Source organism: Dipodomys spectabilis, unplaced genomic scaffold (genome assembly GCF_019054845.1).
Source record: "Dipodomys spectabilis isolate Male_0828 unplaced genomic scaffold, ASM1905484v1 ptg000297l, whole genome shotgun sequence".
Taxonomy (NCBI): Eukaryota; Metazoa; Chordata; class Mammalia; order Rodentia; family Heteromyidae; genus Dipodomys; species Dipodomys spectabilis.
Genome location: NW_024870974.1, coordinates 19540087 through 19564002, shown reverse-complemented (window position 1 = coordinate 19564002; position 23916 = coordinate 19540087). Strand labels below are relative to the sequence as shown.

The 23916-nt window shown below is 36.9% G+C and overlaps 1 protein-coding gene across 2 annotated transcripts in view; it reads right to left on the bottom strand.

Moving 5' to 3' along the window:
* The window catches only part of Anapc10 (anaphase promoting complex subunit 10), a 36758-nt gene that overhangs the window by 9347 nt on the left and 3495 nt on the right, over positions 1 to 23916 (bottom strand). For both annotated transcript variants that reach the window (XM_042701715.1, XM_042701716.1), the window contains exons 3-4: positions 22785 to 22875; positions 14982 to 15102 (exon numbers count right to left, since the gene is read on the bottom strand). In XM_042701715.1, coding sequence (XP_042557649.1) covers positions 14982 to 15102; positions 22785 to 22875 — 212 coding nt within the window. The remainder of the gene's footprint in view (positions 1 to 14981; positions 15103 to 22784; positions 22876 to 23916) is intronic.

Here is a 23916-nt window from a genome sequence, read left to right as displayed (position 1 = left end):
TATTAGAGGGCAGGGAGAGAGTCCAGATGATCTAAAACAAGTTTTAAAATAAAATTTTAATTTCTTTCTTACTTTTCAGAAAATATTCATTGCAATAATAATTTCCAATGACTACCAACTACAAAAGGCTGAGTGACACAAAATAAGGGTAGAAAATACAAATTGAACATCTTTTTCAGACATTCAAAGATACTAATTTTGAAGATCAAGATGGTTTAAATCATTTCCCTGTAGCATTTTGTCAGATAAATCCTTCTGCACACTCTTCTAGCCTTCATATTTCCTTCCCTCCAATGCCAGCCCACCATGACCCACCTCCATCCACAGCTGGCTAACCGATTCATAGAACCCCAAAAGAGAAACAGGATAAAACAGTTTCCTCTGAAGTTTTCATTTGCAATGTTATTTGTAAAGAGAATTTTATTTCTAAGTGTTTCTACTGAAAGCACCAGGTCAATTAATTCTATGAACTATTGGTCTTCGTGCCTGACAGTTCGGTGGATTTCCAAAGTTGGACCTCTTATAATGGATAACTGAATGCAATCAGTTATCCCCAAAATTATAATTCCACTTGTCATCCAATGAAATTTTAAGGTTCTTTTAATAACTTACTAGTTTACATAATTTTCCCCAAATCAGTAGTATTTTATGATAGAAAGCCTATATTTATCCCAAATTGATTTATAAATTAAGATACATAAATTTCATAGAGTAATATTTATTTCATACAAGTTTATTACAAAAATAAAGCTTTCTGAAAGTAATTATCAGCTATTAGGCCTTTATTTTCTTACATGTTTACACAACTAAATAAGCCACATATTACATAGTACCCAGTGGTCTATACAGATTTCTCCTCATGGTGTAGAAAGCACAAGTAGTTTCCTGGAAGCTAATAGAAAAACAAATTTGTATTTTACCTCAAATATTGAAAAAAACTTTAATCTGTAATACTATTTATTTTTGCTGGGCGCTGGTGGCTCACACCTGTAATCCTAGCTACTCAGGAGGCTGAGATCTGAGGATCGCGGTTCAAAGCCAACCCAGGCAGGAAAGTCCTTGAGACTCTTATCTCCAATAAACCACTAGAAAACTGGAAGTGGCACTGTGGCTCAAGCAGTAGAGCGCTCGCCTTGAGCTGAAGAGCACAGGGACAGCGCCCAAGCCCAGAGTTCAAGCCCCACGACCGACCAAAAAAAATAAATACTATTTATTTTTTAAAAGCATATAAGAAATCCAGGTACCGGTGGCTCATACCTGTTATCTTAGGCTGAGATACGAGACTTGAGGTTCAAAGCCAGCCTGGGCAGGAAAGCCCATGAGACTATTTCCAATTAAACAGCAAAAAGCCGGAAGTAGAGTGCCAGCCTTGAGCAAAGAAGCCTGGCATTCAAGCTTCAGTACCAGTAAGCACATGCATGCTCGCAACATTTACACACGCATGCACATACACACGCATATAAAAAAAGAAAATTTGTATTAATTGAATGTTTATTGTGACAGGCAATACGGACAAGTCTTTCTACTTTTACTTTACTTAATCATCTCAGGAATCCAGCAAGATCAAATATGAGAACAGTGAGGCTTCAGAGGACCCACAGCTAACCTAACTAGATCTGTCTAGTTCACCAAACAGAGTGAACTTGGTCGGTTCACCTCTTACCACATAACTTGGTCATCTCTCAGTGTCACTGTACATCAGTAGGTATGAGGGTGTCAATTGCTTTGTGAAATATGACATTTCATGTCCATAATTTTTAACTGATTTTAATAAGCTAAGCCAACATATATCCTAGCAAAAATTTTATTATGCTTACCTCTGCCTTTGTTTATAAAATTTTAATTTGTTCATTTGCTATGCCACACTGACACCTAAAACCAAATTACTACCATAGGGGCACACTGAGCATTTCCAGAAACTGTTACTACTTCCCCACCCTGACTTGACTTCACTCACTGCTTTGTATGACATCTGGAAAAATACTTGTGCAATTAGGATTGATAGGCAGACCTTTTTTTAAACTACTGGCTTGGCTAAAAGTCTTGGCAGTGAATTTTAATGTGAATAAGAACTTTTTTAAATGCTCAATTATACCCCCTTAGTCTATAAATTTGTTACTGTAGATATTTACTTTAAAATAATGCATTCTTCAGAAAAAAGGCTTAGAAGTGAAATCCAAAGTTATCTATATTGTCAGCTTTGCTTGTTTCTAAAATAAGTCAAATGAAAATAAATTGCATAGCATAAAACATTTCAAGTACAAAGTATCCAAAAGGGGTAAACAATCACCTTAGTAAAGATCTGACATTCTGATGAGCCAGACATGAGTCAGAATATGCTCTAGTATATTTTATACATTAGATTATAACAGAATGTTTAAAATTGCCAAATTACCCCTTTATGCAAAACAATGCTGCAAAACAATAATGCCATTAACACTAAAGAGTCAAAAGATTAGATCTATATTATCTAATCCAACACCTATGAAAAATTCATTAACTTAAAAAGAAACATACAAGCCATAGATGTAGTATTCTCTGTTCAACTGTGGACACTTCATCTTGAAACACCAAATATCCACATTAAGAAAGGTCAGTGACAGCAACATTTCATAGTTAGATCTACTAGTAAGGAACTGAATCCTACGCTCCTTCACTAAAGCATTCTTGAATATACACAGGGCACATGTACTCTAACAGTGGTCACCTTGCATAGTCATGTACTAGTAGAAAGCATTCAATACCAAGAAAAGGAGAAAGTGTGAAAATCTACTCTGTATTGCTATATGGAGATAGTTTTACACAGCTTATTTCATTTAATCATTGAAACTACCCTAACAAGATAGGAAATATGATACTCTTAGGGGTGGGGGGGGGGAGGAGGGTACCAGTCCTGGGACTTAAACTCAAGGCCTGGGTGCTGTTCCTGAGCAATTCTGGCTCAAGGCTAGTGCTCTGTCACTTGATCCACAACTTCACTTCAGCTTTTTTTAGTGGTTAACTGGAGATAACAGTTCCATGGACTTTCTTTCCCCAGCTGGTTTTGAACTCGGATCCTCCTGAGTAGCTTAGGCGTGAACCACCGGCACCTGGCTTGTGATACTCCATTTAAAGTAAATAGAGGCTTGGAAAAGACAGAAATTATCATGTATCACAAAATACGAAGGGATAATACCAATATCTTAACTCTGACAGAGTTTGACAGAGTCCAAACCCCTTGATTAAAGCTGCATGTGGCAAAGACAGTCTAGAAACACAGGGTCCCTTCTTGAGCTTGGGTCTAATCCTTCACTCCTACTCTACAAACAGTATTTAAAACCCAGATTGCTGATTATGAAACAGACAAGGTTTTCCCCCAGTAAGCCAAGGCTAGGGAACTTTGTGTTCAATGGTGAGTACAAATAAGACTCCTGGGGAATATCAGCAAGTTTTAGATGACTACAAGCTCAGGTTAAATGGAGTTCAGTGAGTGATGGCAATTCCATGCTACTGATAATCCTGATTTTAGTCAACAGAAAACTCTTCAATTGGAATTCCATATTTGTCATAGGCAATTTCCTCTCAACATAACTCTAAAAAACAAGAAGTACTTAAAAGCCAGGAGCACCTCTCAATGCCTTCTACTGATCTTCCTTAGCAAAATAAAATGGTAATTTTAAATTTACAAAGCTAACATTTAACAACTAGACATTACAAACTCAGTAATTTTGATTTGCTTTTCACTCTTTCATGATTTTAAGTGTGATGTAGCACCTAAGTACTAGGGCACAGAGTGAAGGTAAAGAGAGCTATCTTCTTATTTCTCATCTTGTATTTATCCCCTAAATTGTCTTTCTTAACCTGCTGAGCCCGTTTACTACCTGAGGGCTATAAGAGGCAAATTAAGAAGCTACTCAATTCTCCAATCCACTGCATTGCCTTTAGTCTTTATCTTCTCTAAGATCATAAGTATATCATAAAGTAGTGCCAAGAGAGGAGAATCATTTAAGACTAATCAGTCTTGCATCCTTTTCTTCAGTTAATCCAAAACAAATGCCACTCCATGACTTCCCCACTTTTAAGGTAACTACCATGGGTCACTTCAGGAGAGAATAATTGCACATGATATTAACTAAACACCATGTGCCAGCTACTTAGCCTTGAGTATGATCAAAAGAGATATCTTGATACTAATGGAAGCTATCGAAGATCTCTCTGTCTCTCCCCCCCCCCACCGTCTTTCATACACAGACACACACACACACACACACACACATACACACACACACACACACAAAATTTGTTATTAGGCAGGACACAAATTTGGCTCCAGGGATGCTGACAGTTGAAGCAAAATAGGTAACATTCATTATTGGTTTTGACACAGAACAGAGACCCTTTGGCTTATAAACAGATTAGCTTCCAAAGGGCCATCATTAAGTCTACTTAATCATATGTGTAAATTTAAACTACAGAAGTAACTACTAATATCATTGGCTGATGGCTGGCAGAGTTAAAATACTTAACCCTCTCATGCACATTCTTGTAGGCATATGGATTAACACTAACAAGAAATTTTACAAAGCCCAGACATCCCTGGCTCACGCCTGTAATCCTAGCTACTCAGAAGGTTGAGATCTGAGGATTATGGTTCAAAGCCAGCCTGGGCAGGAAAGTCTGTGAGACTCTTATCTCCAATAAACCACCAGAAAACCAGAAGTAGTGCTGTGGCTCAAGTGGCAGAGTACTAGCCTTGAGCTGAAGAGCTCAGGGGCAGTGCCCAGGCCTAGAGTTCAAGCCTACGACCAACAAAAAAAGAAAAAAAAAGAAAAAGAAAAAAAATATATTTTTACGAACTGATGTAGCCAATGAACTGTATTATAGCTAAAGAATATGTATGTTTTTCAAGCAATTCTTAATTATTGAAAAAGAATAGAAAACTCAACTTTTGAGGGAACATTCTAAAGATCTAAGAATAAGCTTTAAGACTGTTAGCATTACTGTACTTCCTTGAAGTAATTTATAAAACAAGTAAAATAAAGCTCTGTGATCATTCTTTAAATCTTAGCAGTTATTTCCAAAATAAGTATAAGAGTAGATAATGGAAAATGGATGTCATATAATTAAAAGAATATTCATTCTTCTCATCAAAGAAGTTATAATTAGAGGAAGAAGTCAAGAGTTAATATTGTATATGATTATTATTTTAAAAGATATAACTTTAAGTGTACAATATATGTTATTTGGCCAAGTTCACTATAATTGAGAAAAAAAGCAAAATAGGAAATATATTCTTCTCTCCCTGAAACAGTGTAAAGACATTCTGCTACTAAATATCATTGATCACTTTCCCTCCATTTCAGAGGCATCTACCCAGCCGGAATACTGGGGTAAATTCATATAAAACTGAACAATTGTTCAAGAATGTAAGATTACTTTAACAGGGACTTTAAAAAGTTAAAAGTGATATAATACCACATGATCTCAAATGTGGATGGAATCTAAGAGTCAAATGTGTAACAGCAGATGAGTTGTCTTAATTCCTATGAGGGAGAAAAACGGCCACAAAAAACTCTCCACTCCCCTGTATTCCTAGTTTCTACTCCAATATTCTCACTTCATCACTCTCAGGATGCTTCAATGGTTCTTCCATTTATCACATGTAAAATACAAAGATGAGAAAAAATGGAGTTCCTGAGTGAGCTCACTTTCATTACATAAACTTCCAATGCTTCAACAAGGTAGGTTTCAGCAATAATTCTGATAGCACTTTCTGATACTACTAGCCTAATCAGAAATAAGTTTGTTGCTAGAATTAGGGACTCTGTTACCACAAGATAAAAAAGCTAGTCTACTTTGGATCTGGAATGCTCCACAAGGCCCTTAAGTTAAAAGCTTAATCCCTAGTGTGGTACTATTGGAAAGTGGGAGACACTTTTAAGTAGGGTCTAGTGGGAAATTTTCTAGACAATGAGAGTATCAGAATCTTTCTTTCTCTTTCTCTTTCCAGCCATGAGATAAGGAGTTCTGTTCCACCACATTCTAGTTAGTGCTCTTGTGGCTCAAGTAGTAGAGGGCTCACCTCGAGCTAAAGAGCTCAGGGACAGTACACAGGCCCAGAGCTTAAGCCCCAAGACTGACCAAAAAAAAAGGAAGGAAATTCATCATACTGAAGCATCGATAGGATATAATCTTAAGGACATGGGTTAAGTGAAATGAGTCAGTCTCTAAACACAAATATTGTATTACTCCACTAATATGAGGTATTTAGATAGGCAAAGCTATAGAAACATGAAGTAGGATGGTAGTCACCAGAGGCTGGAGGTAGAGAAAGGGAAAGCTTTAAATTTAATGCATAGAGAATTTCACTTTTTTTTCATTCATTTTTGTTGTTTTGTTTTGTTAATTGTGGGGCTTGGATTCAGGGCCTGAGCACTGTCCCTGAACTCTTTCTGCTCAAAGCTAGTGCTCTACCACTTTGAACCAAAGTACCACTTCTGGTTTTCTGGTGGTTAACTGGAGATAAGAGTCTCGTGGACTTTCCTGCCCAGGCTGGCTTTGAACCATGATTCTCATATCTGAGCCTCCTAAGTAGCTAAGATTACAGGTGTGAGCCACCAGCAACTAGCAAAAATTTCACTTTTGAAAGATAAAAAAGTTCTGGAGATGTGTTGTACAGCCATGTATATAGACGACTGAACTGAATGGTTAAAAACAAGGACGATCATAAATTTTGAGATTTTTTTTTCAATTTAAAAGCAAAATTTCTGAGAAAGGTAATATGATTTGCCCAGAAAATCTTCTTATAGCAAACTAAGCAAGCATGGATCACCTGGCTCCTGGTAGATTTATGTGGTAACTTTTTGTCCTACGTTCTCAGCCACATTATCTTTTATGTTCTCCTTAGAAGAGGATTTGGTGATCTGTAGCTCAAAATCCACATCATTTTCACTTTTATAAGTAAGACAGAAATTTCTGCTGAAATATACAGAGCCAGAGGTTAAAGTAAAGAGCTTTTTAGTTTTGTAATCTGCTCCTGACTATGACTATTGCTACTTTGCCTAAAAGCAACAAAGCAGTTCTATTAATTACTGCAAAACAACTGACTACAAAAAATGGCCTTGTGGCACTCTTGCTACATCTATGTTTGCCTGAAGTATGTATGCCCTGGCATGTTATGAAACAAGACTCTCCTTCAGAATCATCTTACAAATACAGGCTGAGAATTTCTAATCTGAAAACCTGAAATCCAAACTACTCCAAAACTGGCAACTTTTTGAGTACCAACACAATCTTACAAGAAAAGTACACAATGACACTGATTCATGAGCATTATTACTAATAACTACATAAAATTACCTTCAGACTGTGTAACTGATAAATATCAAACAAATCAGTGTCATGCTTTGACTTACGTATCATCTCCAAGGTCTCTTATTACCTACATGTAAATATTTCAACATTTTCTTTAAAAAACAGCAATGAATTCTGTGTACTTCTGGCCCCAAGAATTTTGAATAAGAATTTGAATAATCTGTACTGGCAGTCCCATGGTTCCTGCTCTAGCACACTTCTTACCTGCTATACACACCTCCTATGTGAATTAACATGCCACCTAAGGTTCTACTTACACACTGATGATTCTCAAAGCTATACCTCTAACCTAGTCCTCTTTCTTAGATTCAGACCCACATACCTGACTATTTTAAAGACACACAAGCAACCAAAGCTCCTGTCATCTCGTCACGTACCTCTCCCACCCCCAGAGGATGCTCTGCGTACTATATTTGGCAAATAGCAACCTTCAAACCAGCTGCCTAAGCCTAAGAAGAATTGCAGATACTCCTGCCTGTTCACACTTCAATCGCCTCACTCAGGTTCCCAACATATCCCAGGTGTCAAGCAGTCCTAAGTCTACTGCAGATTCATCCATCCCTTCCTCATGTGCTGAGCCAATCAAGCCTCAGCTAAATCCTAATAATGCTCACCTGGATACTACACAGCGGCTCGTCATGTTGCCTTGGCCCCATCACTTCCACGATTAAGCTTAGCAGTTCTTCATTTAAAATCTAACCTCCTAGGAAGCTCAACTGTAACCAAACCTGACTTTCGCCTACACATTCTCACAGAACATTTATACACTGTATTTATTTCCCTGTAAGAACATAAACTCACAGGAACCCTGTAACATCACGATAAATGTACTGAATAATGAATGAGTATTACTTACTCCCTCACGCCCACCCAGCGTGCAGGCACTGTCACTACACTATACCTTCCCAGACCCTTCCTAGCAGCCTGCCTTTACTGTGCACCTCAGTAGGCTGCCATTTGTCCTTCAGAGTTAGCAAAACCAATATCTACTGTAGAAACCTTTCTAGGCCATTGCCCGTAATAGCCCCTTGTGCCCCCATAGCACTTCATGTGTTTACTTTCAAAATTCATTCTGATTCTTAAAAACACAACAATTATTCATATTGATGGGGTAGCACATGCTTTCTCACTCCCACATGCACTGTGAAGTGATTAATCAGTTAAACATGGTCTATCCTCTTCAACACTTACTGTTTGTTCCCTTGTCATCAAAATCCATCCTAGTTTTTTGAGATATAAGATATGCAACCGTTATCTTCTGTCATCCTTCCGTGCAACATTTTGCTCCTATCTAACTGTAACTTAGCACCCACTGATCAAACTTTCTCGAATTACCACCTCCCCCTCCTCTCTCTGGCCTATGATAACCATTCTACCCTTAACCTCTATGAAATCAGTCCTTTCAGACCCCACGTGAGTGAGATCACATGGTACTTGTGTTCCTGGGCCTGGCTAGCTTCACTCAGTATAAACAAGTACAAGGCTGAGTTCAAACCCCAGTACTATCTCACTCACATTCACTCACTCACACACTCACACACACACACACACACACACACACACACACAGAGTTTCTCTATTAAAAATATATATGGGGCTCTACTGTACAACATATCTGACTTTCAAAAAGAAATATATCCTAAATACAAAATGACATTTGGGAAATAACACATATAACATCATGAATAGAAAAATTTTAAACTTTTAAACTGTTGCTTTGAGAGAGAAATAAGACAATATTTCTGAACTAAAAATTACATATAGTCCACCAAAATGTTATATTCCAACTTAATTTTTTTTGGAGGGTTGGTTATTTGGTTCTCCATTGAGACACAAACATGCTTTGTAGCCCCAACTGGCCCTGAACTCACTCTGTAACACTGCTAGCCTTGAATTATGATCCTCCTGCTTCTAACTCCCAAGTGCTGGTAATACACAAGTGTGTTTCCACACTCAGCCTCTACTTCTCACTGTGTACAGAAATAGTAGTCTCTTCTGTAGAAACTATAATACTCTGCCAACAGCAATAGTGGGGCGTGAACCCAAAGCCTTCTGTTTGCTAGGCAGATACTCTTATCAAATGATCCGTATTGCCAGCCCTTTCTTGCTTTAGTTATTTTTTGGGTAAGGTCTCAGCTGGCATCAAGACTGGGCAATTCTGGTACCTACAAATACTCAAGATTACCAGTAACATGCCACCATACCCAGCTTTTTTGTTGAGATGGAACTTTGCTAACTTTTTGCTGGTGCAAATTGCAATTCTATCTATCTGTCTCCTGAGATTATGAGCATGAGCCAAAGCACCTAGCCCCTAAATGTTTTAAAATCTCAATTTGTATGGCATGAAAATTTTGTAATATCAGAAACTAGAATGACTGGCATACATACAATCAGTTTGAGGAACAAAAATATTCTCTTTGGTTGGGTAACTACAGTTTTATATCTTCAAATCATTTGACAGAAAGTCCATTTTAAGTCCCTGTTCAGATACAGATATTAAAATTCACTCCAGCCAGGTGCCAGTGGCTCACAAGTGTAATCCAAGCTACTCAGGAGGCTGAGACCTGAGGGTCACATTTCAAAGCCACCCCAATCAACCACCAAAAAGCCAGACATGGAGCCATGACTTGGATGGTAGAGCCTTGGCCTTGAGCAAAAAGCTCAGGGACAGCACCCAGGCCTTGAGTTCAAGTCCTAGGACTGGTGCATGCACATACATGCACGCACATACACATAAAATACACTCCACACTATTAAAGAAAGGGCCCGACGCCTTTACAGAGATTTTAATACAGGCAACAAAGATCTAGAAACAATATGTAAGTAAACAATATGAAGTAAAAGGAATATGAAAAAGAAATCACAATTTTAAGATAAATAACCTAGCATTCACTTTTCAAACCTTTAACCTTTTTAAGATACTTCAAAACAAAAATAAAATTATAGAAAATAAACATTTAGAATATTTAAAGCAAACAAACTCAAAATTTTTAACACAAAGAAAAACTGTTAAAATTTCAATGCATACTCTCCTTTCAGTGAGCAACAATCTGTGGAAAATGTAAAAAGATCTAGGTGCATTTCCCTCTCAATCAATTCTGTAACTACTGAAATAACTGCTCCAAAATCTCAGAAAAGTCCACAGTATTTTAATCACTTGACTTAGTATCTGAATTAGACAAAGAAATAATGCTGATTTTATGGTAGATTAAGGCTAAAAAAAGTCCTGATCTGCTTCATCTTTTCCTTTAAAAATACTACCTGTTATTTATTTAACTTACAAAAAAAGAATAAATTACATACACAGATCTATAATAATCCTTCATGTTATTAACAACAAAGGGTAAGGCACCATTATTTTAAAACAACGTTCAAAACAGATGGTTCCTCAATGAAAACAGAAAATCAGTATGCTCATCAAGTTCTTCACAAAAACAATCCACATTATCACCAGATAATATACAGGATTACTGGTCTCATCAGGCCATGTGGTCACTATACAGAAATATAAATATTCTAAGAACTATAACTACCAATAAGATCCCTTTTCCAACCAGTTAATGATTCAACATTTACATGATATTATAGAAGCAAAGACTAGATTAAAGGTATTTCCTATGGGGCAGTGGTAGCTCATGGCTGTAGTACTAGCTACTCAGGATGCTTAGATCACAGGATTGCAGTTCGAAGTCAGCTAGGGAAAGAAAGTATGTGAGACTCATCTCTAATTAGTCACCTGAAAAGCTCCATAGCTCTGTAGAAGTAGAACTGTGGCTCAACATGGTAGAGTGCTAGCTTTGAGGGAAAACAACAACAACAACAACAAAAAACCTTCAAGGACAGTGGCCAGGCCTGGAGTTCAAGCCCCATGACTGAACAAAAAAAAGTGTTCAAATATCAGTTTGTCATAACCTCTCAAAACTCTTTTGTAGTGTAAGTAAGACTTAGAATGTAAAACATTTTAATACATAAATATAGAAATCTTACTGGAAGACATAGATTTCCCAGAATGTATCAAATTTTTCTAAATATATGTACTCCAGGAAAAACTAATACAAGAGTATTTGAAGCACTGAAAGTTCTAACTGGAAAGTGAGAATAGAAAGTTAAAGCCAATAGTGACCTCTAGTGGGTATTTTAATATACCATACATATAAAACCAAGGACAGAAGCACCAAAGGGAAAAAGTAAACCAACAATATCTGACCCTAAAGAAATGGAGATCTATGAACTATGTAAAAAAGAGTTCAAAAACCTTTTTATGAAAAATCAAAGAGCATTATAAAAATATCGAGAAACCATTGACACAATCAGAAAAACAATTTGGGAACCAATGATTCATTCTTACAATCCTGCTACTCAGGATCCAAAGGATCACAATTCAAGGGCAGAAAAGTCCAAGAGACTCCACCTCAAAATAACCAGCAAAAAGCTGGTTTGGAGTCATAGTTCTAGTGGTACAGTGCCATTCTAGCAAGCCAGCTGAGCAAGCACAATGTCCTTAGTTCAAGACCCAGGATGACCAGAAAAAGAGAAAAAATTAAAAAACAATAAATAAGATTTTCAGAGGTTGAAATTATTTTTCAAAAAGAAATTCTACAACTGAAAAATACACTTAAAATTTTTAAATCTACACAGCAGATCACCAACATCAGAATTGATCAAGCAGAAGAATCTGTGAACTCAATGACAGGCTATTCAAAAACATATAGCAGAGAAAAAAAATAAAGATAAAATATCAACAGAGTGAAGACACAACCTACGGAATCAGAAAGAAAGTATTTGCAACTCTGGTAAGAAGTTAATATCCAAGATAAACAAGGAATTAAAACTACTCAAAGGCAAAAACACAAACAACACGATTCAGAAAGAAGCAAAGTACCTGAATAGGGAGTCTTCAAAAGAAGATTAAAAAGTATCTAACAGGCATAGGAAAAATATTTAATATCATTAATCAAGTTAAAACCCCAAGGAGCTGTATCATATTTCGCATTTGTCAGAAGGGCTGTGATCAAAAAAAGATGAGAGATAAGTAAGGGTGTGGAGAAAAGAGACCCTCACACATTGTGAGGGAGAATATATAAGTAGGTCAGCCATTAAAGAAAACAGGATAAGCCAGGCACTGGCGGCCAAATACCAAATGTTTTCACTTGTTTTTGGAATCTAGACTTAAATCTAGACTTTGGGAATCTAGAATTAAAGATATATATATATACATTCATACATACATAAAACCTGATTGTTAACTATGGTATTGTTTGATTGGCTAAACAGGAGGGCAGAGCAGGAAAGAGAATGAGTGGTTAATACCAAAATACATTTCATGCATGTAGGAAGATGGACTAAGAAATCTCACTGATTACAGAATGAATTATGGGCAGTACTCTATGTACATGTCTGAAAACGGAACAACCTGTTGAAATTGTTTTAAAAGGGAGAAAAGGATTGAGGAAAACTATAGGCACGTATGGAAGTGTCACATCGGAATTCCCCCTCCCCCTTGTACAACTAATGTATGTTAACTAAGGCTTTTAAAAGACTTTAAAAGTCTTTAAAAAGACCTGTGGAGGGCTGGGAAGGTGGCTCAGTGGTAGAGCACTTGCCTTGCATACATGAGGCCCTGGGTTCGATTTCTTAGTACCACATAAGCAAAAAGAAAAAAGCCGGAAGTGGCGCTGTGGCTCAAGTGGTAGAGTGCCAGCCTCGAGCTGAAGAACTGAGGGACAGCGCCCAGGCCCAGAGTTCAGGCCCCACGACCGGACCCAAAAAAATAAAAAAGACCTGTGGATAATGTCCTTACTCTATCAATATATAAGCCAATTTCAGAACAAAACACTTCATTTAATTTAAAAAAAAGGGAAATATTGTTGTTTTTTTTTTGTCAGTCGTGGGGCTTGAACTCTGGGCCTGGGCGCTGTCCCTCAGCTCTTCAGCTCAAGGCGAGCGCTCTACCACTTGAGCTATAGCGCCACTTCCGGTTTTCTGGTGGTTTATTGGAGATAAGAGTCTCACAGTCTCTCCTGCCAGGGCTGGCTTTGAACCGTGATCCTCAGATCTCAGCCTCCTGAGTAGCTAGGATTACAGGCGTGAGCCACCAGCGCCCGGCTAAATATTGTGTTTTTAATGAGGATGAATTTCAAAAAAATTCACACTGAAAGATGCCTTAAAAACATAAGGCTACTTATCTGAGGATAAGACAGAGATGGAAACTGACTGGAAAGAATTTAAGGGAATTTTCTAGGGTGAGAGAAATGTTCTCTATCTTAAAAGAGTTAAGAGTTACACAGATGTATGCATTTGTCAAACTTACCAAATAATCTAAGATTTGAGCAAAACTGTAATAAATTTTACCTCAAAAATGAGCAGTAGGTAAACACTGGTAACACTAACACATTATGTGCAAGTATTGGGATAAAATACAGAGACATCTGTTAACTGTAAGGTCCGCCCCTGGACGGCGAGCAGACTCCACCTTCCTCACAGCAAAGTCTCCACCCAGTACCTGTGCTACCTAGGCAACTGGGACACCTGGAAGAGGTCACATCTGCATCTGCTGAGGTCACATCCGAATTTGATGTGGCCACACCTTTCCCCGCCCATACCCTAGATAAGGGCTAGCCCAGGCCCAGATTCTCTCTTTTCTCTCTCTGTTCCTCTCTGTCTCTCTTGCTGCTCTTTTCTAGCTCTCTCTGCTCCCTCTCTCTTTCCTCTTTCCCAGCTCTTTCTCTTTCCTCTCTCTTTCCCAGCCACGTGGAGTGCCAACCTTGCCTGGTCCCAGCAGGTCTACTGAATAAACCTACCCCTTACCTGAATACCACGTGAGTGCTACTGTTCTCACCCCTCTCTCTGCTCTTTTCTAGCTCTTTCCTCTCTTTCCCAGCTCTCTCTCATTCCCAGGCCTTTCCCAGCCACGTGGAGTGCCAACCTTGCCTGGTCCCAGCAGGTCTACTGAATAAACCTACCCCTTACCTGAATACCACGTGCGTACTGGTGCTGTTCTTACTCGGCTACCTGTTTAAAAACCTAACATTAACTTATTTTGAAATGTATAATATTAGAATGCTAAGATGGAGGAGATGGCTCAATCCTGCAGCCCTAGATATGGATTGTGGACGGGGGCCAGTCCAAGCACGAAAGGTCATGAGAGTCCATCTGAACCAAAGGCTGGTGTAGTGGCATATGCTTGTCATCTCAACAACAAGGGGAAGCACAAGTCCAGATGGGCCCATGCATAAAGCAAGACCCAGGGCAAACAGGGCTGGAGGCATAGCTCAATTAGTAGAGTACTTGCCTGGCAAGCATGAGACCTTGAGTACTCGAGACCCCAGTACTGTCAAAAAAAACTGAGAGGCAGATTTCAATATAAATATAGCAAAATATTAACAATTAATCTAGAAGTTAGGCATATTGAGGTTCACTATCAAATTATTTCTCCTTTTCTACAGACTGAAAATTCCCATAATACTGAAGAAAGATGACAATAAGAATCCAAAAGAATACAAAAAACATTATCCCCAAACGTTGGCTTCAATATTAGCAATTTTCCTTTGACATGTTAACATTTATAACTATGATCATTCCAACAAGAATTAAAGGAAGACACATTTTTAAAAATCTGAATGACATACCCGAATTTCTTGAAGGTTGTGAAAATTATTTCCTACTCTGACTGAGATTTTGCTTGGAGTGTAGCTTTCATCAGATTTATAGTCTGCATAAATACATAACGTCTTCACTGTTGTTTTTCTTCTAAAACAAAAAGTAAAAACAAGTACTTTATCATGCTAAAAGATTAATGCCAAAACATCTTCTTCTCTTTATCATAGGATAAATATGGAAAGCAAATAATTTTAATTTTCTTTCATTTCAACCATGAAATAAAATAAAGGTATACATATAACATTTTATTTATACACATCTCTTATGTAAAACATGGCTAGAACTAAATAGAAATTTAGATCTCTTAATAGGGAAACAATATTGATTACCATCCCTTTTATTTGTACATTAGATAAGGAAAGTTTTCTAGTAAGTGTTCTACCGAAATTCGGTGACCCCCAGAAGACCACCAGAGAACACGATCAATGTAAGCAACAAAGAGCCAGTTTATTGCAAGCTCGAGCTTGGTCCTCCACGCACACAGTAACCGGTGATGCTAAGAGGCCCTGAGCATAGAAACAGCGCAGTTTTTATAGTACTGAACAAACAACTTTAAGGAACTTTTACGTAAGGAATTAAATGATTGGTTAACATTTACCTTTAAAGCAAGCTAAACTGGGCAAATAATGATTGGTTGACCTTTACAGAAAAATGTCCTTGGTCCATAGCTTGACTGAAAAAGGTTAGGAGTCACACCCAAGGTTACCAGTCACACCCAAGGTTACCAGTCACACCTGGACCAACAGAATGCATGGCATGTCTCGCCCCGGGCTCTGAAGAACTGGTTGGTTAGAAACTCTTAACCAGTCCTAGGTGGCTAAGGGGGACTATCACCTGCCTTAAACAAACACCATCTAAGGCTCCAAGAATTGTGCATGGCTTTCTGTCATAAATTCCTAGCACTGGGGGCTAAAGTGGATCACGAGTCAAGTCGCAGAACTGAGATGGAGTGTTAAACAAAAATGGAGTTGCTTAGGTTTCTTAAAACATTATATTTCTTCCCTAGGGCCTTACTGCCCCAGCCTCTGGGAAGGGCATTGCAGCTTTGGGGATGATTCTGAGGACTTTGCGCCCTTGGTCAAGGCTGTAAAGCCTTTGAAGTCTTTTACTAAGCAACTCTAGGCTCCCAGGCTGACATTCCACTACTGAGTAACTAAAACCAGTCACAGTCAAAATCATACAAAAACCATACAATCATCTAACACAAAGCAATTCGCACAGAAGCAAAAATGGCTGTTAGGTGCTGTCATATATTTATATATATATATATATATATATATATATATATATATATATATACACACACACACACATATATATGATTATTTTTTTACATTCTTCAGAAGTTTGTTTTTTCTTTACTAGATGATTTATTCTCTACATAAATACATTAAAATAAATAGCTAAGTGATAAACTGAGCCCAGCAAAGAATGAACGTTTTTTAAAAAATAGCAAGCATAACCTGTTATTTAATACAAGAAGTAAAATGTTGCCTATTTTATATAAATATACTAGGGAATAATCAGAAAAACATACAATAAAAAATTAACCTCAGGGAGGCTGAAAATCATGAAAAAATGTTCAATTTATAATAAAGAAAAAAATTAAACCGAATTAGTTTTAGCATATTGAAATAATTAGAGTTACAGATAATAGCCAAATTTGATTAGAAAAAGACACTTTCAAAGTCAGTTCACAGGTATACAACTTTTGACCCACTAATTCAACTCTAAGTACACTAAAAATTACTACCACAATTACTGAAAAATAAATGTCCAGTGATTACTAAAAATTTTAAAACAACATAAATATCCATCACAATAGGGAATCAGCTGACTTTCCATTCGATGTAATAATACATCTAACACTACACAAAGTAAAGAAAAATCTTGACTTAGAATGGTTAGAAACATGTTCAATTTAACATTGGTGTGAGAGCCATGCACACTGAGTAGCAACTATGCTTCAAATTTGAAGTCCTCCGCCCAAAAGTCAGCCTATTAAAACAGTAGGGAGTCTATAGCTCTTCTTAAGGAAACCAAATCTGATCTCCTGCCTTAGCCCCTCTGGCCTTAAATGATGCCATGGGTCTCTCTCAATGTTAAGAGGAAGCAGCTCCCAGCTGGCCATGAAACCAGGAGGGGACACAACTATACAGTACAGTGTACTACATTGCTAAGCTAGGAGGAGATAGAGTAGGTTAATTGTATTCAATACATTCCTATTTAAAATAATTTCAATTTGTAATGTGCTTATCAGTACAGAACCACAATGTGAAGCCACGTAACTACATAGAAAAGCAGCAAAATACAAAACAGCAGTACTTCATTCCAGGGGGGAAAAAATTAAAGGCATATAAATCTATATTTGAGAAAAAGGCCTTGATGAAACTATACAAAAGTAGGAGCCAGTCGCCAGTGGCTCACATCTATAATCCTAACAACTCAGGAGGCTGAGATCTTAGGATTATGGTTTGAAGCCAGACCCAACAGAAAAGTCCATGAGACTCTAAACTCAAAAAAAAACACCAAAAAGCACAAAGTGAAGCTGTGGCTCAACTGGCAGAGTTGTAGTCCTGAGCAAAAATAAGCTCAGGACAGTACCCAACTCCTCAGTTCAAGCCCCAACACTGGTTAAAAAAAAACAAAAAAACTAAAATGACTACTTCAGTGGATGAAACCAAGGGAGCTCTTTATTTTCTTTTTTATGAGTTCTATATTTATTAAATAATTCTAAAAGATGATCATGTGCCATTTTGCCTTCAAAAAAAATAAGTAATTTTTAAAACTGGGAAAATCATTTGATTTCTACTGAAATGTGCTTTAAAAAAAATAAGTTCTAATGTAAACTTGGCACTGGCTCAATAACAATGAACTCCTTCAACAGAAGTAATCTGTGTCAAAAGTCAGCCTTAAAAACAGTAGGGGGTCTATAGTTCTTCTTAAGTAAAACCAAATTTGCTAGATTGGGCTACTCATCAGAAAGGAAGGAGAAAAGTTAAGGACTTTTCCTGGGATCAAGATGTGAAACATTAAATATGCCAGAACTGCTGACAGGACAAATACCATTAAGGGGTTTTCAAAAGAGGCCACAAATATCAGACTAGCTTCTCTCTTTTTGCTGGGTCAGCCAGAAGACAAGAAAGGAAGTAAGGGAGAAAGACAAAAATTTTAAGAGCATACTGAAGACTTTCTCCTTGATGAGCCATAAGCAGAAAGGAAAAGAGATCAAAGGTGTCTCTGTTAATATTTTTAAAAAATAGCAATTTCAAAGAATCAAGCTTTTGATCAGAATAACTTTACTTCTAAGCTACAAAAATTCAAGAAACATAATCACAGAAACCTACAAGATGATATCAATTTAGAAAGGCAAAGAATAATGACAATTAAAAAAAAGAAAAACAGCAGAAACCGGGCACTGGTGGCTCACACCTGTAATCCTAGCTACTCAGGAGACTGAGATCTGAGGATCACTGTTCAAAGCCAGCCCGGGCAGAAAAGTCTGTGAGTTTTCTCTCCAGTAAACCACTCAGAAAACTGGAAGTGGCACTATGGCTCAAGAGGTAGAGCGCTAGCCTTGAGCTGAAGAACTCAAGGACAGTGCCCAGGCCCAGAGTTCAAGCCCCAGGACCAACAAAAACAAAACAAAATAAACAAAAAACCACAGTAGTACATAGCTAGTGAATGATTACTTTATATCTGGCCTCCAGGTAATGCTCTGTATGTATTATCTCATTGATTCCTCAATCTTGTGATATAGGAGCTACTACTACCATTTAAAAACATAACAGACAGTAATAACTGGCTTAAGTCAAAACACTAAGCAGGTGAGCACAATCAGAGTTCAAAAATGTGTTTGCTTCACATGATCTTAACCATTATTACCTCCTTTTAACTAACTGAACTTGTTTAAATTATTGATTCCAGTTTACAGTAATATTTATTTCAATTTTATCTAAACCAGAGATTTTTTCCCCATTATGGTTCATGCATCCCCAGAAATTATATACAAAATTTATGCTACATAGTTATATTAGATTTACAAAAGAAAATGTGATTTCATGAAGTTTAAAACTGCTATTAAAGATATCATAAAATCTTTTAATTTTTTGTCAACTTTATTTCTCAATGAGTCAATAAGTCATAGCATATAGAAAATCATACTTTCTCAAAAAGCAGCTACATGGGAAGATTAAATATGAGTCATCGTGAAATCTATTCAAATTTCTCAAGTCATCTTTCTAACAATAGTCACTATATTTAATGCTTACTACATACAAAACATCTTGTTAAACACAGGTATTTCAGGAAGGAAGAAGGAAGAAGGTAGTACTTCTATTTCTGATAACATAAGAAACACTCCTGATCTCCCCTTTCTTCCCTCACCCACTATACCCTTTTCTCCAGACAAAGAGTTGCTGGCAGGCAACAAACATTTACTTTTGTTTCTTCATGCCACATATTTAATAAAGGCAGGCATACCTGATCTAGCAGTTTCACAACTGGATGAGTAAGTGTCTAATTCTAGGGTCTGATATTACAAGACACGCTTGACTAAAGAGGTAGTGCAGCTATGATGCTGTCAGCATAAGCTTCTCAGTTTTACAAAGGTGACATGTCATCTTCTACCTGCTGACTTGAATAATTTCTCTTCTGGTTGGGACCCACTACATTCCAACAGAATCATCAGTGGCAGGGATTTTTAGGTTGCCTACCACAATCCACTTATCCCTTCCTTCCTCACAGCATCCAGCTAAAGATGCAACTTTACTTAAAGCTAAGTATGACCATGTGGCTAAGTTATAGCCAGGAAAATTTAAATAAAATGATTGCATGTTATAATACAGCTTTGTTATCCTGCATCTTAACACATATCCCTTTCAACTTTCCCACCGACTCCTTTCTGTTGCCAGGAGTACGGATGTGAAGTAGAGATGCCACTAGGCATGAAAGGATGAAAGAGCAGAAAGAGAATGAATGTTGGGTCCACAAATACACTATGGAGCTACCATATCACTTCTGAACTGCCAAGTTTTTCTTTACATTGAGAGAAGTGTCCACCTTGTGGCAAGCATAGTTATAAAATCTGTGTACTACAATTCCATATTCCTGATAAAAACAGCATTTTTATACTGTTTAAAGAGTAGTCTTTAAAGAGTAGTCCTTAAGCAGTCCTTATTTCTACATCTAATAAAGCCTAAAACCAGACTTTAACAGAGGGCTATATAACTGCACTCCATAAAAGTAGTAAATCTTTTTAAGCACTGAGACTGAGACATAAAAGAAACATATTCTAGATACTTGTCTTTAAGCAGCAAACAAAAGATTCACATTCTTTGTTCCTGACATAATGGCTGAGAAGGGTAAGCTGACAGACAAGTGAACAGAAGCAGAGAGAGGGAAATGGGCACAGCACAAGAAGTTCAGCACCTTAGTAGAGCAGGGAGGAATCTGCATGAGAGGAAACCAAAAGAATACACAAGGGTATTAATAAAATAATATATTAAGGATAAGAGAACTGGATTTTCACTAGAAGTCAGCACTTACAAAAACACAATGGAAGAAAAGTAGAGCAAATCCTGTTTATTTTGGATTAGATTTGTAACTGGATGTGTCCATATAAATTTATGGTTTTCAATATATTGGTACATAGATAAATGTAGATATAGGTATGCATTTATATGTGTATTTTTGTGTATATTGCATAAATATATCCCCTCTGCACACTGAGAAGCTCAAAAACAGTAAGGAGTACACCCAATACCAGATCTCTCTGTGTTAAAAAAAAAAAAAAGCCAGATCTTCTTGGGGCAAAGGCTGATTTCTAGGAACCGGCACAAAATCTTTTGCTAGATAGTTACTCCAATACTCAAAGTACCTCCTCACAAAATACTCAACAAGCACAAAGACTTGAATTCAAACACCAATACCACAGGGAAGGAAGAAAAGAGAAGAAAATTGAGTATTAAATTCAACATTTGATTCAACTTAACTTGGTGTAAACTTGGAACCAGTAGTAATGTATCCCTTGTGAGACAAGCACTCTGCCATACTACCTCTAGTTACTTTTTTGCACTATTTATTTTTGAGGTTTAGAGCTTACTTTATGCAAATCAGACCTGGATGTTAATAGTATATATGCTTCATCTTATCGCTGGGGATGACAGGAACTCCCCAGCCATTAACTGAGAGTTGATCTCCCATCTCTACTCCTAAGTAGCTAGGATTATAGGATTGAGCCAACATGTCCAGCTTAAAATCTTTCATGAGTTTGCAGCTACTTGTTTAAAAATGTTTTCCTCAAAGCCTTGAGCTTTCTAATGAGAAAAAGGACTGAGTTAAGCGAGAACTTCGAGATTTTGGAGAGACTAACTACATCTTCATTGAGAAGCAGCTCACTCTGGGTATTCATTCCAGCCAGCCTTTTAAGTCAGCTCCACTGAAATCAAATCCAACCTCCATAACGCATACTGTAGGATCTGAGTAAATTATTTAATCTAAATTTCACTTTCTTCACATATAAAACAAGAAAAAAATTGTGGAACCTGTATCTTAGAAGGTTGTCTTGTGAATTATAAAATATGCTATGTTTATAACTCTATTACATATTAAATTTAAGCCTTAAAAGAGATATCTGATAATAAATACAATAAATCTGAACTATTTTATTAATTGTCCAGTATTATTTGTTCAGTACATTGTCATTCTACACAGAATTTTATTTACAAAGAAAAATATCCACTGCTATTATACTATTAAATCAGTATGAGTATTCAACTTTTAAGCTATAGCTTTTGCCTTCATGCAGTAGCAATTTACCTTAGGTTTACATTATCAGGGCTAAAAGCTGTGAAATCAGAGAGCTTGGGTTCAAACTAGTTATACCACTGACTTGCTGTGTGACTAGGCAAGTTAATTTGTCTAAGTCTCTGCTTCTGAGAAAATTAATTAACTAATTAATTTAAAAGTAAGATATTAAGGATAAAGTTTATGTGAGATAAATGGGTCTTTTAGAACCAAGCATTGTCATATCATGTGGATCAAGTCTTGCCTACTATCTGCTTTTTTAAGGAAGAGTTTAACTAGGAGAGCTAATATCAGTCATTTATACATTGAATATGGCTGCTTCAGTACTGTAATAGCAGAACTACATAGGTGCAACAAAAACTACATGGCCACAAGTTTAACACAGTTATTATCCGGCTGCTTCAAAAGAAGTTTGCTGATTTCTACCCTAGAATAACAATAACAAACAACTAAAAACGCAATGCTATCCAAAGCTTAAACAGATATTAATGAAACAAGATAATCAAGTTAACTGGTTTCCATTTATGTCAATAAACTCAAAGCCTGAAAATGGCCTTCGAGTTTCTTAGTTAATACAATTTTCTATCCGAGATGGAAGTTCAAATGTGAGTAGTTATATAAATACTCCATATTAAATGCACTTAGTATCATCACTTTGGGTTTCCTTAGTACAAAAATGAGGGCATTTTGGGTCACAAGCAAAATGTACAAATCCAAAATATTTTCTGAAATGAAATCATGTTGAAAAGTATATTTGAGAAACCTGTTCATACAAGTACCATAAGGTCATAAAGGATAAAGCAGAGTAAACTCAAGTTGCTTGCAATCAAGTTGAACAGAAAAATAGCCTCTAACACGTAAAGAATTTGAAAGTATATTTATATTTCTTTAAGCTTTCTGTAAATAAAGTAGATTTCCTTAGCAACTTATAACCTACGCTTATCGAAACATTCAAAATGCATTACCTGAATTGGATGTTCACTAAATGTGGCTGGGAGCCATCAGATTGCCAGTACGTTTCTAGATTGTCGTCTCGTAATTGATCCACTCCAAAACCTATAATCAAAAAATTCCCATGAGAAAGAGAACTGTATATTTAAAACATAAAGTCACCATATACATTTATCCAGAAATTTTGATTATAAAGATGACTAGAAATGTGAAAATTGACCAAAATTCTTCTACTCTTGTGTCCAGATTTTGACTGTTAAGAAATAGAAGATGCATGCAAAGCTTATAATATGACAAATTGGAGGGTTGGGGGTTGTTGGTTTTTAAAAAAAACATCCTCTGGTACTTACTATGTATGTATTCACATTCAGTTTCTTACACTTTTTACAAGTGATAACAAGAATGATCCCTATGTCCTACAAAATCCTGGAAGACAAGCAGATTCTAGTATACTGCATATGTCTTACTATGACACGAAAAAGGACAAATCAGAAATATTTCCATAAGAAATACACATTTTGGGGCTGGGAAGGTGGCTCAGTGGTAGAATGCTTACCTTGCATGCATGAGACCCTGAGTTTGATTCCTCAATACCACATCAACAGAAAAAGCCAGAAGTGGAGCTGTGGCTCAAGTGGTAGAGCCCTAGCCTTGAGCTCAAGAGCTGAGGGACAATGCCCAGGCCCCACCACCAAAAAAAAAAAAAAATATATATATATATATATATATATATAAGCATATATATATATATATATATACACATAATAAAGAAATACACATTTTGAACCAAGTGCTTCTATTAACTAAAATTAAATTTATCCAGAATTCTATATCCTCGAGCCATTCTACAAAACTAAAATTGAGTTATATATTGTGTCTTTTCCTGATTAAAGCCACAATAATTCATACACATAGAGCATAATATAATGGTAAATCAAATTTTTTATAGTTAAAAACAATTTACAGGGCTGGGAAGGTGGCTCAGTGGTAGAGCGCTTGCCTTGCATGCCTGAGGCTCTGGGTTCGATTCCCCAGCACCACATAAGCAAGAAGAAAAAAGCCGGAAGTGGCGCTATGGCTCAAGTGGTAGAGCGCTAGCCTTGAGCTGAAGAGCTGAGGGACAGCTCCCAGGCCCAGAGTTCAGGC